Genomic DNA, 17,433 nt, shown 5'->3' with positions numbered 1-17,433 from the left:
GTTTGTTTTCTAACATCTGGATTCAGCCAAGGGACACCCCCCCCCCAACGCAACAGGTGCTCACTTGTAGGAATGAGAGAGAAAATCAGTTTGGCTGACATTTAAAGGCAAACCTACCTAGTCCCCATGTGTCTAAACCAGGGGTTGGCAAGGCTTACCAGATCACTCCCGCAGAGATCCTCTGTGGGCTGGACTGGCACAGCACGATGCCGAAATCATGTCTGCACATGTCCGTGGCGCCGGAAATTGCTTCTGCGCATGCCCAGACGCTGAAAATCAAAATGCGCAGAAGCGATTTTGGGAGCCGCGGAAGAGAGTCTCCACGCCATGCTGCACTGGTTTAGCGCAGCGCGCGGGGACTTGCCGGGTGGGCAGCTTGGCTCAGGGGCAGCTCACGGGCCAATTAAGCGACTCTCATGCTGCTTCTGGCCCATGGGCCTTAGGCTGCTGACCTCTGGTCTAAACAAAGCCAGCTATTTCCCCCATCCCGAATTTCCACTTCTCAGAATTTTGCAAAAAAAATCTCCTTCTAATGTGCATGTGCAAGAATGCATATATTAGGGGAAAGTTTGTGTATAAATACAAGCATTCATGAACATGCATTATATCAGGAGAAACTGCCTGCAAAAAAAAAAGCCGACACATTTCAATGAGGATTTTTTAATTTCGAAAATCGCAAACCAGTGTGGAAGTGTGGAGAGCTGAATTTTATACTGGGAAAATGAGAAACTGAGATAAACCTAAACTGGCAGATTAATCTATCCTTCCTTGCATGCAGAGGGATTTCGGACTATTGGTGTCAGGACAATGAATGTGGCTATTTGATGAGGGCGTGGGGAGTCCTCTTCTCACATGCCCATTGGAAGCAAGTTGTTGTTGTTGTTGTTGTTGCTGTTGTTTAGTCATTTAGTCGTGTCCGACTCTTCGTGACCCCATGGACCAGAGCACGCCAGGCACTCCTGTCTTCCACTGCCTCCCGCAGTTTGGTCAAACTCATGCTGGTAGTTTCGAGAACACTATCCAACCATCTTGTCCTCTGTCGTCCCCTTCTCCTTGTGCCCTCCATCTTTCCCAACATCAGGGTCTTTTCCAGGGAGTCTTCTCTTCTCATGAGGTGGCCAAAGTATTGGAGCCTCAGCTTCAGGATCCGTCCTTCCAGTGAGCACTCAGGGCTGATTTCCTTAAGAATGGATCGGTTTTATCTTCTTTGTAGGAGTTATCTGTGCCAATACTGATAAGTCTTAAGATGAATGCCTTTGGCAAAATGCAGCAAACCTATCTGATGACTGCATGAGTGGGCTTGAATGGTGGAACAGTACTTATTTATTTTTCTGTTCTAAAGTGTATCCCTGATGGTTGGTGGGCATGTGTTTCAAGATAGCCTAGTCATTTTGTCACAATGTACAGAGAGATCAATATTGTTATCACTCCCCTCTTTGTGTAAATAACTGAGATACATGCTGGAACATTCTCATATGTATATTGTAAATGCTGCCTTTCCAAAAGCAACTGAATCCTGCGTTTTCTGCTTTGCTTTCTAACCGCTCTGGTGACGATGCTTTTGAAAACCGATATCCAGGATTTAATGGGCCCTTAACAATATTCATGGGAAGAAGGAACAGGGCCAAAAAAAATTTAGACAAATGAAAGAAAAAGAATAACTGATGCAGGATATAAATCTTTTTTAAAAAATCCTCCAAGGTTTAATGATAATGACAGTTTTTACAATGAAACTGTGAAACAGACTGCGTGGAAAGTGATGTTTCTCATTGGAAGTTTCTCAAGCAGAAGCTTGAGGACCACCTTTCAAGATTGCTGCAGCAGTCAGCTTCCAAAAATAAACAGTGGGTTGGTTTAGTTGACCTCTAAGTTCTCTTGCAATTCTATGCTTTACTTTCGAGTAGTCCAGCTGATTTGCTGGAAATGCAAAACTATCGTTTCTAACCCTCTTAAAAATGCCACCCTGATTTCAGCACATACTTACCGGCATTTAAGTCTTAGTGGTTCAGGCGGCTCTTAAGTGTGCATATTGGCCTAGAATAAAAGAAAGCACTGGTTCCAATGTGACAGCAGAAACTACTGGGCATGTGTGACGGCAGTATCTTTGAGATGTTCAACTTTTCCCCTGCAATGATGGAGGGAAAACTAGGCACTCGTTTGAGCCCTTTGCTTCCTTGAATAATTTAAGCATTCAAATCCATATTTAATGGATAAGTTCTTGTTCATCAAGACAGTAAAATGAAGAAAATGGATCTTGGTGGTAAAAAAGAGAGAAGAAAATCAAAGTTCTGGTCAGATATATTCCCTCTAGGACAGATTAATGTGGGAAGGAAGGATATGAAAGAATAAAGGCGAAAGATGAGGGAAGGAGGCAGAACAATAAGGAGCCTGCTGAGGAGAAACTATAGTCATTTCTTCGCTCTCCTTCCCCATGTTTCAATAAAAAATATATTGCATTTTCATTCCATCCTTCTTCCAAAGGGCTCAGTGGCCTCCCCCCCCCCCCACTGGATCTTTCCTGACAGCCCTGTGAACAGGTTTGGGCTAATAAACAGCAACAGTCTCCAGGTCTTCTAGATGGTTTCATGGAGTAGGGTCTTCCAGCGCCAACATTTATTTATTGCATTTATTTTATTGCATTTATATCCACCTTTTTTTGTACAAGGAGCTCAATGTGGTGCACACAGTTCTCCCTCTCCTCATTTTATCCCCACAACAACCCTGTGAAGTAGGTCAGGCTGAGAGGTGACTGGCCCAAGGTCACCCAGTGAGCTTCATAACCAAGTGCGGATTTGAACCCTGGTCTCCCGAGTCCTAGTCCAACACTCTAACCCCTGCACCACACTGGCTCCTTATTCTAAAGGCTAGTCCAGCTTTTCCCAACCTCGGGCCCCCAGATCACCCTCCTGTCCTGTGATTTCCAGCAACTGGTATTCAGAAGCAAACTGCCTCCGCCAGTGGGGGTACAACATAGCCTGACCATGGTGGTCCACGTATTGGTAACTTTAAGGCTGGTTTACTGCAATGTGCTCTGTGGGGGGGGGGCTGCCCTTGGGTCTGGTGTGGAAGCTCCAGCTGGTGCAGAATGCAGTGACCAGACTGCTGATGGGAGTTTCTGGCTAGGAACGTGTAGCAGCATTGTTTAAACAGCTGCATCAGCTACCCACCTGCTACCCAGCCAAGTTCATGGTCCTTGTATTGACTTACAAAGTCCTACCAAAAGTGATTAGGAGGGGAGGATGCATATGGAATTAATTCTTTCCCAAGTTCAGTATGAACTGACCTGGCTGACACCTCCTGAACTAATGAGCAGGCAGAGCTATCCTTGCCATTTTGCACTTCTCCAAACTTTGTGATGTAGTTGTTTGGTTTAAAAGGTAATGAGACACATATTAAAAATGTGTACTGATTTAGCAATGCAGCACTTGTGGAAAAAAATATGGATTTTCATGCATCTTTTAATTAGAAAAGCAGATTAATGCTATTGGACCAGATGTATAAATGAATGCATTTGAAACTGACCGAGACCAGAGGAAGAATGATAAATCCATCCCCAGAGGTGGGGGCCTGAATTTCACATACTATTTTGAACTGTATCGTTAATTGCAGGCCTCTTTCTGTTTTCACACCAGATAAACAAGGGTACAATAACACAGCCGAGAAATCTGACAGCTTTGTTCATCCAGACCAGGAAACACCCATGCTTCCTGGGCAGAGAGCAAGCATAATCTACAGTTGACACGCCTTTCCCTTTGTCTCCTCCCTGCAGATACACCAAGATGAAAACAGCCACCAATATCTACATCTTCAACTTGGCCTTGGCGGATGCCTTGGCCACTAGCACACTGCCCTTCCAGAGTGCTAAGTACCTGATGGAGACCTGGCCTTTTGGGGAGCTGCTCTGCAAGGTTGTCCTCTCCATTGACTACTACAACATGTTTACGAGCATCTTCACCCTCACCATGATGAGCGTGGACCGGTACATAGCCGTCTGCCATCCAGTCAAGGCCCTGGATTTCCGGACCCCGGCAAAAGCGAAGTTAATCAATGTTTGCATCTGGGTTCTTTCGTCTGTCATTGGGGTGCCCATCATGATCATGGCTGTCACCCGATCTCAAGGCAAGTGTCTTGTTGCCACATTCCAGTCAATCCTCCTTTGTGTGGGCTTTGGAAGGCAGAGACGCCACTTTCCTGCTCTCTAAACCACAGCCAGAGATGCCCATAAGGCTGTACATAGATGTGTGTGATTTTATCAGTGAGTCTGCTGCAAAAGTTCCCTCTCACCATATTTTGGACACACGTAGAACCTTCTGACTTGAACTAAGCTTAGGGAACATTGGATCTTTCCGTTTTCAGTGGAAGGCATATTAGCACAGCACTGTTTCAAGCATGAAGCCACCTCCCCACACCACAATACTAATTGGCTAGTCCCTGTGTCAGTCACGAACCTCCTCCGACTTCTCAGAGCAGTTTTGAAACTGTTCTGCCACAAATAGCAGCTTCTTTCCTGCAATAGATAGAAAATGTCTCCCTCCCCAAAATAGTTCCTATGGGACCTTGGCAGAGGACAAAATAGTGTTTGGTTTCTTAAAAGTTAAAGAACCCTCCCTGCACACCATATCCCCAACCTGATTGCCTATTTAAAACCATACATCCCCCATTTAATGTAAATTCAACCATCTAGTCATCAGGATCTGAAGAACCACCAAGAACAACAAAGCAAAAAAAAAAGTAGTTCTAAACCACAGGACACTAAACCACAGGACACCTTGTCTAAACTCCAGGAAAAGGAGCTGTCTAAAAGCATGGTTCCAGAGACTCCTATTTCTGGAATGGGAAATGCAAGTCTCATGGGCTTATACTGTTCCGCCTCAAAGACAAAGCACGTATTGAAAGTCCCAAATTCTTTTCCATCTCAGATTTTGATTCTGAGCCAGAGAAGATTCCCCTACTGGATGTGGGGAGCACAATGAGTCACATGGCTGAGATGGTGAATTGGGAGTGGCAGCTAGCTGGCCAGTTGATTGGTTAGCTCACTAGCCCTGCCACCACTTCTCCCTACCAACTTCTGCCCCACCCTGCCTCTTTCCTCCACCCATCATGATAGCCAAGGTGCTTGGAGTTACTGTTTAACGTTTACCTTAAGTCTTTAAAGCCTCTTTGCTAGCAGTGAGCAAGCAAGCAACCAGGCCAGCAGGCAAGTTAGGTTGGAGGAAGCAGCAGGAAGTTAGGTGGCGGAGGCAGTTTCAGGAGCTGCAATGTCTTGCACTGACCCTGCCTTTTGTGTGCTGGAGCAGTGAGAGGTAAATGTCCCTTCCTTCCTTGGCTGGCCACAGCCAGAACACCAGAAGAGGGCTGAAAGTCTTTGAAAGATCATGACAGGGAGGCAGGCTTGGGTGGTGAGGGAGAGAACCTGTAGGCTCACGGAGAAGAGCTTCCACTTGCATTATTGTTGTTGCTGTTGCTGTTGATGCTGCTGCTATTAATATCAGTAGTAGTATTACTTGTATTATTAATATTACTATTAGTATTAAAAATAAAATCTGCTTTATTCGCTTTGTGAGTTCCAGTTAGTTGATTGAGTCATATACAAGACACTCTTGGGAATACTCCATTATGTTGGCATGAGTTAGGAGTTACAATATCAGCAAGTCCTGATATTCCTACATTTGCTTCAATGAACAGACTGCAGTGAAAATCAGCATCTGTGCTGACGGAGCCTTGGGAAATAATGTCCAAGCTGGACACCTCTCTATCTCTGTATCTCCATCTGCTGAATGAAAGTCACCTCACTCTCTTCTTCTCCTTTTGCTGCAGGTGGCATCGTGATGTGTCTCCTGCAGTTTCCTGAACCTCAGATCTACTGGGACACAGTCACCAAGATCTGTGTCTTCATCTTTGCCTTCTTGGTTCCCATCTTGGTCATCACCATCTGCTACGGGCTCATGATTCTCCGCCTGAAGAGCGTCCGCCTCCTCTCAGGCTCCAAGGAGAAGGACCGCAACCTGCGCCGTATCACACGCATGGTGCTGGTGGTGGTGGCTGCCTTCATCATCTGCTGGACACCCATCCAGATCTTTGTCATTGTTTGGACCCTGGTAGGCATCGACAAGAAGAACCCCTATGTGATGGCCAGCCTCCACTTTTGCATTGCCCTGGGTTACACCAACAGCAGCCTCAATCCTGTCCTCTATGCTTTCTTGGATGAGAACTTCAAGAGGTGCTTCCGAGAATTCTGCCTCCCCTTCCGGTCACACATGGAGCAGAGCAGCTTCAGCCGGGCCAGGAACACCACACGAGAGCGTGTCTCGACTTGCACTCCTTCTGAAGTCCTCAATAAGTCGGCATGACTAGACATGGACAGCCACAAGAGGGGCTCCCGTGGACGCAGAGTGGATGAACTACAGTCAGAAGTGACCCAGGTCACAACTACAGAATTTTAGCTGAACTGTAGGAATGGCCAGAAGGGGGAGAAAGGAGCAGTGCACAAACATTGTGGACTTTTGCAAGTAGTTGCAAATGTTAAGTCCCCCCTACAACCATGAACAGAGTACCCACAAGAGAGGCATCAACTGCCAAGTGATATTTGGGTGTGAATTTCTTTGGTTCTGAAGTGAATTCTTAAGACTGGCATTGATTGAATGTCTTTTACAGGGTTGATGTTTTCTTAATCATCCTGTGTTGGCTTTAAGTAATTTTGAAAAGTTCACTGCACATATCTTTGTTATGTTGTAGATGGTTGGGCCATTGATTAACACATCAGTGTTCGTTCTGTTGCTTCATTCATTCATTATTTGCTAGGTATTTTGTAGGGATCTACGGTGGCTCTGTATACTTCCTGGATTACCAGACTGCACTGTTGAAGAGACATCTCAAGTCAGATCACTGACTCTCTAAACTTGCAAGTTGCTCTGTGGACTCTGTGTCCCCACTCAAAAATACACAGTGCATTTCTTTTTTAATCAAAGCAAAACGAAACTGGCTAGGGAAATGCCCTGTAGAGGCAATTATTTTCCCAGAACACTCCATTCACAGTGATTTGGAGCGGAAATGTTGACTAAATATTAAAACAGTTTGTTCTTCACATGGATCATGTCCCGTTCCACCCGCTGCATCACCCCTTCTTCTATACAAGTCAGTGGTGATATCTCCCTCCCTGAGGCAGAAGGGGTTGTATCCCCAAAAATCCAGCAGGGGAGCAAAAGTCCAACAACACAAGGGGTAGTAAGGTTCTTGCTGGAGTGCATTGGCAGTTCCCCCATCCTAGTATTTCCTGCAGTCATGCTCTTTTCCCCACCCCTATTACCCCCCTATGCTTACTACTGTATCCACTCCAAAACAGTAATGTTTCCCTTGCAGGGGAACCAGTTCAACTATCATTCTGAAATTTGGTGTGCTTCATCCCATCATAAAGGCAGACTATGCCTGCAAATTGCATCACATGTTGGCAGAAAACAAAATACATTTTCTTTCTTTTCTAAATCAAGCTTTAAAAGTGTCGTTCACATACACACTAAACCCTAGTTTTATCTCCTAACATTTGGCTGGCTTAATCCACTCTGGAGGAACTAACGTGCCTGCAAATTTCATCCACTCATATGAAAAAAATATATATAGATAGTCTTTTCTTTTAGATTCCTCGTTTTAGTGAAGATGGGGGAGCTTCATTCTCAACAAATATAATTTTGTCTCAAATTATGAGTCAAACTGGAAAACTACAGAGTGGCTTCAAAACTGCTGCTTCCCAAAGCTACAGATAAAAACTGAATCTTGTGGCCAGTGCACACCCTTAATGTTTTGAATCCACTTTAGCAGATAATGGAAGTATTGAAGTGATGAAGTACAACACGTTGCATAAGATAATGTTTTTGTTTCCTTTTGTTTTTTAATGAACATGCTACTGGCTACCAAATTTAAATTCAGTTATTCATTCCGAGGAACAGATATTTGATTTTGATTTGCAGATTTGAAACAGTCAATTTATTCCTGCTCTTGCCAGGCGAGGAGAAGGGAATGCCACAGTACTAGGAAAGGACTCTAGACCTCCGCTGGTCAGAGCTTAATCACAAAGTAATCAGTACTGCTCAGCAACAGAAATGGGAATGTTGTGGTTTTTCATGCACTGCTCATCTGTGTTATTACAGTTTTATCTCTCTGTGATAAGCAAAAATTGGTAAACCCATTAACTTGCTTCTCTAATATGAGCTGCCCTTCTAGCTCTGGGAAGAGGACCATGCACCCAATTGAACTCTGGACAGGGAGACAGAAATGAAAAGTTGGTGGCACATCGTGCATGGGTTGCCTTTGGATCCTCCTCATAATCAACAACAAATTGCACCACTGCAGGGAGAGTCACTCTTTACCCTCGTTGCTCCACTGTGCCAAAGCAACACAAATCCAAGGAAGCCTGCAAGTTCAAATCAGGATTCTCCAATAGCACAAAAGCCTTCCTTGAATTGTGAAGGCTCCCTTCTCTTTTGTATTTTCCTCGCCGTTCTGACATTGGAACCCTGGGGAGCCAGCTAAAGCCTTGCTACATCCGCTCAGGAACTCCAGCAGTGAAGAAAGGCACACATTGAACTGCCCCTTATTGTACATATCAATGTCCCAGGAATGCCCCAGCGTTACTTGGGCGGCAGTTCCTGCGTGAACAAGCTTTGGGACATCAGCAACTGAGGCCTGTGTGTCATTTTGGTGTGTCTGGTGTTCAACCGCTTTCTGCATTGTTGTTTACTACTGCCTTACCCCCATGCGAGTCAGATGGCCCCTCAGCTTCCCCGGTGTGATATCTGACCTACTTAGGTCACAGTACTGGAGTGGGGGCGGGGATTGGTGGCAAAACACAAATCTAGACAAGGAACATTTGTATTTCAACAACAGAACTGACTCAATAAAAGGGGTCAATGAACTGCAAAGTATTTGCTATTTATTTTGATTTATTTCACTCTGCCGTACCTCAAGGATTTAGTGCAGCACCCCAGAATCCTGTTTTGCAATGCTCATCATTTTGCATCCCATTAGGTAGGCACAGTCACAGCAAGTGCAGCAAGGTAGTGAACCTTTTTCAGACTAAGTCCTACTTTCACCTTGTGGAAACCTGTTGGGAGCAGCACTCCAGTAGTGGGCAGGACTGAACCCAAATGTGGACTGAGGCACAGACACAAAGCTGTTTCCCATGGAAATGGTGTCATGCCATTTCACTCAAGTTTCCCCTCCCATTTTTGCCATAGATTTTCTTTTCAAAGTTTGTAAAATAAAGAAATAAAAATGATCTCCAGCAAACTTTATTTATTTGAAAACATTTATAAATGACTAAATTTTAAAACAAACAAACCTCTCAGTGGTCCTCACTGCACAAAAGGCAAAAAAAAGGACTCAGCAGTCGCAGCAGAAGAATGTAAATAACACCAATGCACAGCTGAACTGCAAACCCTGTCTTGCAGTTATTCACAAACCTCAAAATTCAAAATGCAATTGCACTTTAAAAAAAAAAAAACAAAAAAAACCCTGCATGTATGCAACTACAAAATGGGTTAATGGCTTTCTGTAAATTTATTAGGCACAAAATTTTCTCTCCACATAGAGAAGCTTCCCCCCGTGCTTTGATCTCCTCGAAGCAGATCTTCTCACAGAGGAAGGAGACAATTGCACACTTTGCAGAACATCCAAGCCCCTTTTCCCTTTCTGCTGCTCCCTTCTAAACAGTAGGTGTGCCTGAGGGAATTCAGAGGGCCTGAGGACATGCAGGTGGCATCCAGCCTCATGTCCAGAGGCTCTCCACCCCTTAGGTATAGTCACAGTTGCCTGACTCTACTTGACATGTCCAGTAGTCAGGGCAGATACAGGCACAACAGGGATAATCAAAAAGCCTACAAATCCAGGCAGCCTGATCAGCACCTCGGAGAGCTCCCAGTGATTCTTGGCTGGCTGAGGATGCTTCTTTCATTAAACAAGATGAGGAGAGAGGGACACCACAAGGAGCTGGAAAAGTCTGAGGGCTTAAGATGGCACACAAGGCTTGTTCAGTTTTAAAGCACATTGGACTCCTTAAAGCAGGCATGTTCAAAGTCCATTTCAGCCCGCCAGTTGTTTTAATCCGGCCCCTGTGGCAGTTTATTTCCTGGGGTAAAATCCTTTAAAAAGGTCACCCAACCAAATGCTTACATCTTCAATGTCTGGGATTACTTGCCCACAATCTTTCACTAATGCTCAGAATGGCTGCTGGCCCCTTGACCTTTCCCTAGAGACTTGCCTGATACAGTCACCAAAGTGTAGGAGTCACCACCAAGTCACACTGGGAGAGAAAGCTGCTATAGCAAACATTATTCTCTCTCTAGACAATACTGTGCTACCTAAAAATCACCTTGTGGGAACACCAGCTCTGTACTCAAATAGTCCATTTGTTCATCCAGAAGCAGGTGGTGTCTGGGCCAGATGCATTGCAGTCTGCAACAGTGCTGCATAAATAAAAGCCACAAGTCTAATGAGCTGTCAGGGACCATGATGAGGAGGGCTGCACTGAGGAGAAATGGTGGGAGCCTCCGCCTCCCCTTACTCCTGGTCCAGATCCTGAATCTTCCCAGGAGCAGGAGGACAGTATAGATTTGGAACAGTGGTTTGCAGAGGGACATAGTTCTGAAGGCAGAAGCTGGGATATTCTGGACGAGGAACAGCTAGGAGAAGGAACACTGGGAGAGAGAGGGTTAACAGGTTCATAGTCTCTGGACAGCATTCACACACACACACACCTTCTCCAAAATCAAGGAGAGCTCAGAAAATGGCAAAACAGAAAGCACAAAGGTTATAAACTCAGATTACAAGACAGAAAGGTGACATAGATTAATAGGGACGACACGGGATGGATTCCTTAATTGGGAGCACTGCCATTTCTAGCAGATGTGTTCTTTGTTTTCTTGCTGTGATTATTAAAGTTTCTAACTGGTAAGAAGACTCATTTTCCTTTGTTCTGCTTATCTACTGCCACAAGAGAGGAAGCCGATTCCCTGAAGCCTGACACTAGCCCAGCATCCTGTTCTCACAGTGGCCAACCAGATGTCTGAAAGCAGGACCTGAATGCAACAGCCAGGGTCAGATGGACCCATTAAAGTCTGGTCTGTCCTTGTTCTGCCTGGGAATGTAGCATTCCATTTCTCTGCTGATTTTAAAGTGGGAAGAAATATGAATATATAGAAATATTAAGGTGTTGTTTTTTTTAAGTGCTTACAATGTGGTTCAATGGCTTAAAAAACTGCCTTTGTATAGCAACATTTTTTCAAAAGCTGCTGAGCAGGTCACCCAGCTGTCAAGAGCCTCAAGCAACTAGCATGAAGGGCTCCTTTCCACCATGCACCTTGAATACAGTACAGCAGGGCAACTCACCTGTAAACCACATGATGCCATTATGATGTTGCATGATTGGCAGGGGTTGCCCCACCCACCTATCAAAATCTCTTTCATGGAGTTCACAAGCACCCAATATCCATGGGCTCTTGAGTGCTTGGGAACCACAGCACAGGAGGCATTGCCAGCCCTATGCTCAGTGTTTTGGGAACTGCAGCTCTCAGGTACCTCATAAAGGGATCCACAGGGTTGTGGATTCTGAAGGGGACTCATAATTCAATCTGGGTTGTGATCCATATCTGATTCATATCAGGTGAGACTGCTTGGGAATCCAGCATTTGCAGATTCCTCCTCCATTCCAAGCAACATCACTCTCTTCCTTTGTGATTCCCAGCAATTGTTATTTGTTTCACAAAGGTGTATCTGTACCTCCCCCCAGCTCTGGTCTCTCCATGGTATCTCTTCTCTTGCTTCCATAGAACATTTCAGATTGAGAGGCAGAAGGGAAACTTGTATTTGCAAAAGCACACCGATTCCACTGGAAGGATAGTTGTTCACTTCAGTCCACTCACAGAAGCTGGCATTCCTGAGAGCAGATGCATCTTGCTGATGACTGAGGACTGAAACATCAAGAAACAATTTGCAAGAGTAAATGAGACATCACAGGCACATCACCACAGATGGAGCCATCCAAGCACATCAGATGCAGCACTTCTACAGTAGAGTCTGTTCATACATTCAGCTCCCTACCAAGTGGAAAGAAACCAAATGATCTGCAAGCATGCATGAAGAAGCCCTAAGCATCTCAAAAACCTGGAGAAACCCACATGTCTGTTTTCCTGCTAGCATTATACTGACGGGCTCCATTACACTGATGAGTTGCATGCATGACCCAGATTCTCCACCCCCAATAGTCCACATGTACAGACTCATCAAAGGCCTGGCCTACACACACAGCAGAATGAGCTAGAAGAGATTTGAGGTGGCAGAATTAAAGCTGGGCTACAGATTGAGCTCAGATTTTCCCCACCCTCGCTTTCAATGAGCGAAAATGAAGATAGCAACACTTTTTTGAGGTCATTTTTGTTGGGGAGGCTTCCCATTAACCTCAGGCCTTATAACTGTGCTTGGCATATGTATTTTTGCAAGCAATTTCTCTCTAGCTGAAGTCCTATTTGTACATTATTTTCACTCTGATACTCACTTTTGCATGCACTTTTCACTAATCTAGACATTGTGTAATATTTTTTGCAGGTTTGCATTAGATTCCAAGCTGAATTTTCTCTCCCAGCCCTAGTCAGAAATCAGGAGGCTGATGGGAGGGGGAATGGTGCTGTTTTCCAGCTACTTAGCCTCTGAAGAACATCAACACTGTAATTGCTAGGACTGTAAAATACATTGTGGTGGCAGCACACACACACAAAAGCACTGGGGATGAAGTCAAATCCTTTCAATTCTAGTTGAACAAAATTTTGCTCAGCTCTATATCTGATTAAAAAAAAAAACCTTTGGAAGTCCAATGTACTGTATTTTTCATTCCATAAGACACACTTTTTTCCTCCTAAAAAAATAAGGGGGAATGTCTGTGCGTCTTATGGAGTGAATGCGTTGTCCCTGGAGCCAAATTGCCCAGGAGCAAAAAGCAGATTGTGCTTTATGTTTTAGAAAGAGGGAAGTAGGTATTGAAACAAATCCGCTGATCAGCTGATCAGCAAGTGATCGGGAGGGGAGATAAGGGACTCTAGAGATAAAGGAGGCTGCCTGGGAGGTGGGAGGTAAAGACAGTGAACTTGCAAGGAGAGGAGACAGGAAGATTAAAGCAATGAGGAGAGAAATTAGAAGAAAAGGAGGAGCAAAAAAACTGCTCCATCTAAGGAAAAGACACTAAGGCAAACAAGAGGGAAGGGGGTGTCGAAACAAAGCCGCTGATCAGCAAGGGATCGGGAGGGAGATAAGGGACTCTAGAGATAAAGGAGGCCGCCTGGGAGGGGGAGGTATAAGCACATGGATCCTCAGGATTTTTGCACTGGGTCACCCCAAATTCACCATCAGATCGCATAGCATGTCCATGGCTACAGCCTGCACACAAAAAACACGCATCCACTGTTTCGTGGGGCCGCAATGGTGCAAAATGTGGTTACAAAGCACGGATCCACATGGATCCTCAGGATTTTTGCACTGGGTCACCCCAAATTCACCATCAGATCACATAGCATGTCCATGGCTATAGCCTGCACCAAAAAATCACGCATCCATTGTTTCATGGGGCCGCAACGGCGCAAAAATGTGGTTACGCAGCACAGATCCACATGGATTCTCAGGATTTTTGCATTGGGCTACCCCAAACTCACTGTCAAATCAGATATCATGTCTGTGGCCACAGCATGAACCACAAAAATCATACATCTACTGTTTCATTCAGAATATTTTTTTCTTGTTTTCCTCCTCTAAAAACTAGGTGCATCTTATGGTCCGGTCCGTCTTATGGAGCGAAAAATACGGTAATTGCCATAACTCCACTGGCAGAGTTTAATTGATGCAGTTTAACACAGCAAAGTCTCTCTGCCCTGGAAGGTTTATTGTGTATTCCAAACAGATTGTGCCCACTTTCTTATTTTCACCAGCTCTAAAGCAAAACACCAACCCTCCTTGATGCATTCTTTAATAACTAAGCTCTTTTCTCAGGCTTGTTGAATCTCTGTTCGAAAAAGATGCTTTTAAAAAACAGTACATATAAAAACCCACAAAAGATGCAGCCGCTAAGCTGTTTCAGATGCTCTTAGAGATAAAAGCTTTTCTTTCACCACTTCTGTCACCCAGCACTTTTAGAAACAAATGCAGAATGCCAAAGTTCCCTCCTCCACTGTTTTAAAGGAAGACCCATAACTCCAGAGTGCATTCTTTGTGTGGTCAAGGTCCCAGCTTTGGTTCCCAGCACCTGCCTGTCAGTGTTAAATGGACCAACAATCTGATTCGATATAAGACAGATTCCTATATTTCTGTCCTTCATGAGAAGTTGGAATTAAGTGTGAACAAGCAGGGCCTGCCCCAAAATGTTGGGAGTGTAGACTGTTCATGTTCAAGATTCCAGCCACTTGGAGTACTTTTCAGGCTACTCCATTCCATTCACCATACCCCGCTTTCTGTTTTTCTTCCACCCAATCGCAATTATACATATATAACACAGATTATTTTAGAATAGTAAATAGAGTATTTGTAGATTCCATTGTATTACACAAGGTCCTTTGAGAGGGCTATAGCTCAAAATCTTCCTGATGCAGCACATGTGGAAGGTGCTTATGTGTCCCTCCTGGTGGTTGTAAGTTGCCCACAACTCACTTCCATAAAGCAGCAAGCTCAACATGCAAGCCTAGTAGACCTTCATCTTGGTATTGGACATTAGCATCACATTCCCCCATACCCTTTTGGAGAGGCAAATCATTGCCGTAGCTGCCTTGCCAATGCGCTCATCCAGCTCTGCGTCAATGGAGAGGTTGTTGGTTATGGTAGGCAAAATCATCTACCACCATAATACCCTAAACAGCCTTGGCCCAGTATACCCAAAGGAGCATCTCCACCCCCATCGTTCAGCCCAGGCACTGAGGTCCAGCACTGAGGGCCTTCTGGCGGTTCCCTCCCTGCGAGAAGCGAGGTTACAGGGAACCAGGCAGAGGGCCTTCTCGGTGGTGGCAGCCACCCTGTGGAACGCCCTCCCAGCAGATGTCAAGGAAATAAACAACTATCTGACTTTTAGAAGACATCTGAAAGCAGCCCTGTTTATGGAAGTTTTTAATGTTTGATCTTTTATTGTGTGTCTTGTTGTTGTTGTTATACCATAATACCACTTTAAAAATGGCTGCCCACAAAGAATTCTGGGAGCAGGTAGCTTGCAAAGGGAGCATTGTTAGGAGATCCCTTATTCCTCTCACATAACTACAATTTCCAGAGTTTCCTGGGATTGGTTGTTAAACCACTATGGGAATTGTAACTCTAGGAGAGGAGTCTCCTAACAACCCTTAGCAAACTACAGCTCCCAGAATTCTTTGGGGGAAGTGGTATCATGGTGTTTTAAATGTATAGCGTGGATATGGCCTCAGTACAAGCACTTTTCCTATGTTCCTCTGCTGGCTGGATACCAGTTCCTTTCCTTTGGCTGAAATGCCAAGGACCCAAATGAGACGTACCTTTTCCACATGTGCCCTTACTTTGACGACTGAGCTGGATTTGAGTCTCTCTGCCATTCCTACACAAAGGGGGAACAAGTGCCCATAAAACGAAGGCACATTTGCCATTCCGTTCCCTAGCCATACTTTATTACCTCTATTCTAATAACGTGAATGGGAAGCCAGGGATTTTAATCAAACAAAACTGTAAAGCAGCCTTGGCCCTAACTCTTAATTGTAACCGAGTAGAAACGAGAAGTAACAGGGCGATAATAAATCCAGCATTTGTGAAGGCACTAATCATTTGCAAAATGCTTCTGGATGAGAGCAGGGAGACGGTTAACTGCACATGGTGATTCCCAAGCCTATCATCAGTTATGCAATGTGTCAGGGTTGTAGGGATGCAGCCAGGTTTTGGGTAACCCAAGTCGATGGCAGGCCTGGCATCAGGGGTCAACATCAACAGGCAATTCCCAATGGCCTAAACCAGTGATGAGTAACCTCTCTATCAAGTTCCTCAGGATTCTCCACAGGCCATACCCACTACAATAGGTCATGCCCTTGACAGGCCCTTCTTCACACTCTCCTTGGGTGTGTCTGTCTGACAGGAATGTCTGCTTGGATGCTGATAATGTCCCTTGCTTGCTTGGATGGTGTCAGGGACTGGGCAGAGGAGGGATGGTAGAGACAACCTCCCCAGCCTGACCCTTCTAGAGAAGAGGAAGACAGTTCAGAATTACAACAGGGGTTTGAGGGAGGTCACAGCTCAGAGGCAGATAGGGGGAAAGTTGGGCAATAATGGGGGAGTAGGAGGAAGAGGGAGCACCAGGGAAGTCACAACTGATGGACACAGAACCTGGCAAGCCTTGAAAGTAGGAGAGCAAAGAGCTCAAAGGCAGAGGGCCCTTGTCAGCACCTGTAGAGGTAATAAGCATGACGAATGAGGAAGTGGGAGAGATGGGGGGTTGTGGAGATTAACTCAGGACAATGCCATTATCCCAAGAGGCTGTGTTCCAGGCCTCTCTGTGTAAATATTGAGTAAAAAGCAGATGGTAAGAACTTTTCCTTGTCTTCTACATTCCTGGCAACCCGCTGTGGGACTTGCTTACTGCCGCCTGACAGATGGAGAACAGAGAGCAGTCTGTGGATATGTGTAGAATCTAGCCTACTGTACAGAATTCACATTTGTTGCTCTTGAAATGTCGTTCAGAAGGGAAGGTGGCTTTGTGGCTAAAAAAGAGTTTTCCCATCCCAGCCTAGGCCCCCAGCGAGTCCCACCCCAAATGCCAACTGGAGCCACCTGGGCTTTGCAGTGCTCTCAGCGTTGGGTGACCCCCAGTTTTCCTTTGCCCAGCCATGGAAGCAGGATGGTTCTGGCTGGGATCCACCATTGTAATTTCCCACCATGACTCTGGGGCATGACTTAACGTCATTCCAGAGCAATGCTTCACCAGGGAACTAGACACATCCTGGCACCTGACATCTAGACTGTTTTCGCATTTGCTGATGGTGGAGGGTGGGTATGCATGTTGCTCTCTGAATGTTTTGGACTGCAATGGCAATTAGTCCCAGGCAGTGTGACAAATGGTCAGGGAGGGAAGGATGTGAAATTCAGCATCATCTGACAGGCGCCACATCAGCTGTTTTTGCTGTACAGTGGTACCTCGAGTTAAGTACTTAATTCGTTCCGGAGGTCCGTTCTTAACCTGAAACTGTTCTTAACCTGAAGCACCACTTTAGCTAATGGGGCCTCCTGCTGCTGCCGAGCCGCTGAAGCACGATTTCTGTTCTCATCCTGAAGCAAAGTTCATAACCCGAGGTACTATTTCTGGGTTAGTGGAGTCTGTAACCTGAAGCATATGTAACCCGAGGTACCACTGTATACATTTGCCTAGGAATGGACATGCGCAGCATGTGTGGGGAAACTACA

The 17,433-nt window shown here is 45.2% G+C and overlaps 1 protein-coding gene across 1 annotated transcript in view; it reads left to right on the top strand.

Moving 5' to 3' along the window:
- The window catches only part of OPRD1 (opioid receptor delta 1), a 39,824-nt gene extending 30,916 nt beyond the window's left edge, over positions 1–8,908 (top strand). The window contains exons 2-3 of the mRNA XM_081920797.1: positions 3,770–4,119; positions 5,818–8,908. Of these exons, the coding sequence (XP_081776923.1) occupies positions 3,770–4,119; positions 5,818–6,350 (883 nt within the window). The 3' untranslated portion in view covers positions 6,351–8,908. The remainder of the gene's footprint in view (positions 1–3,769; positions 4,120–5,817) is intronic.
- Positions 8,909–17,433: the final 8,525 nt, after the last annotated feature.

The sequence above is a fragment of the Podarcis melisellensis genome, assembly GCF_964234715.1.
Source record: "Podarcis melisellensis genome assembly, chromosome: 8".
NCBI classification, from domain to species: Eukaryota; Metazoa; Chordata; class Lepidosauria; order Squamata; family Lacertidae; genus Podarcis; species Podarcis melisellensis.
This window is presented reverse-complemented; position numbering and strand designations above follow the sequence as displayed.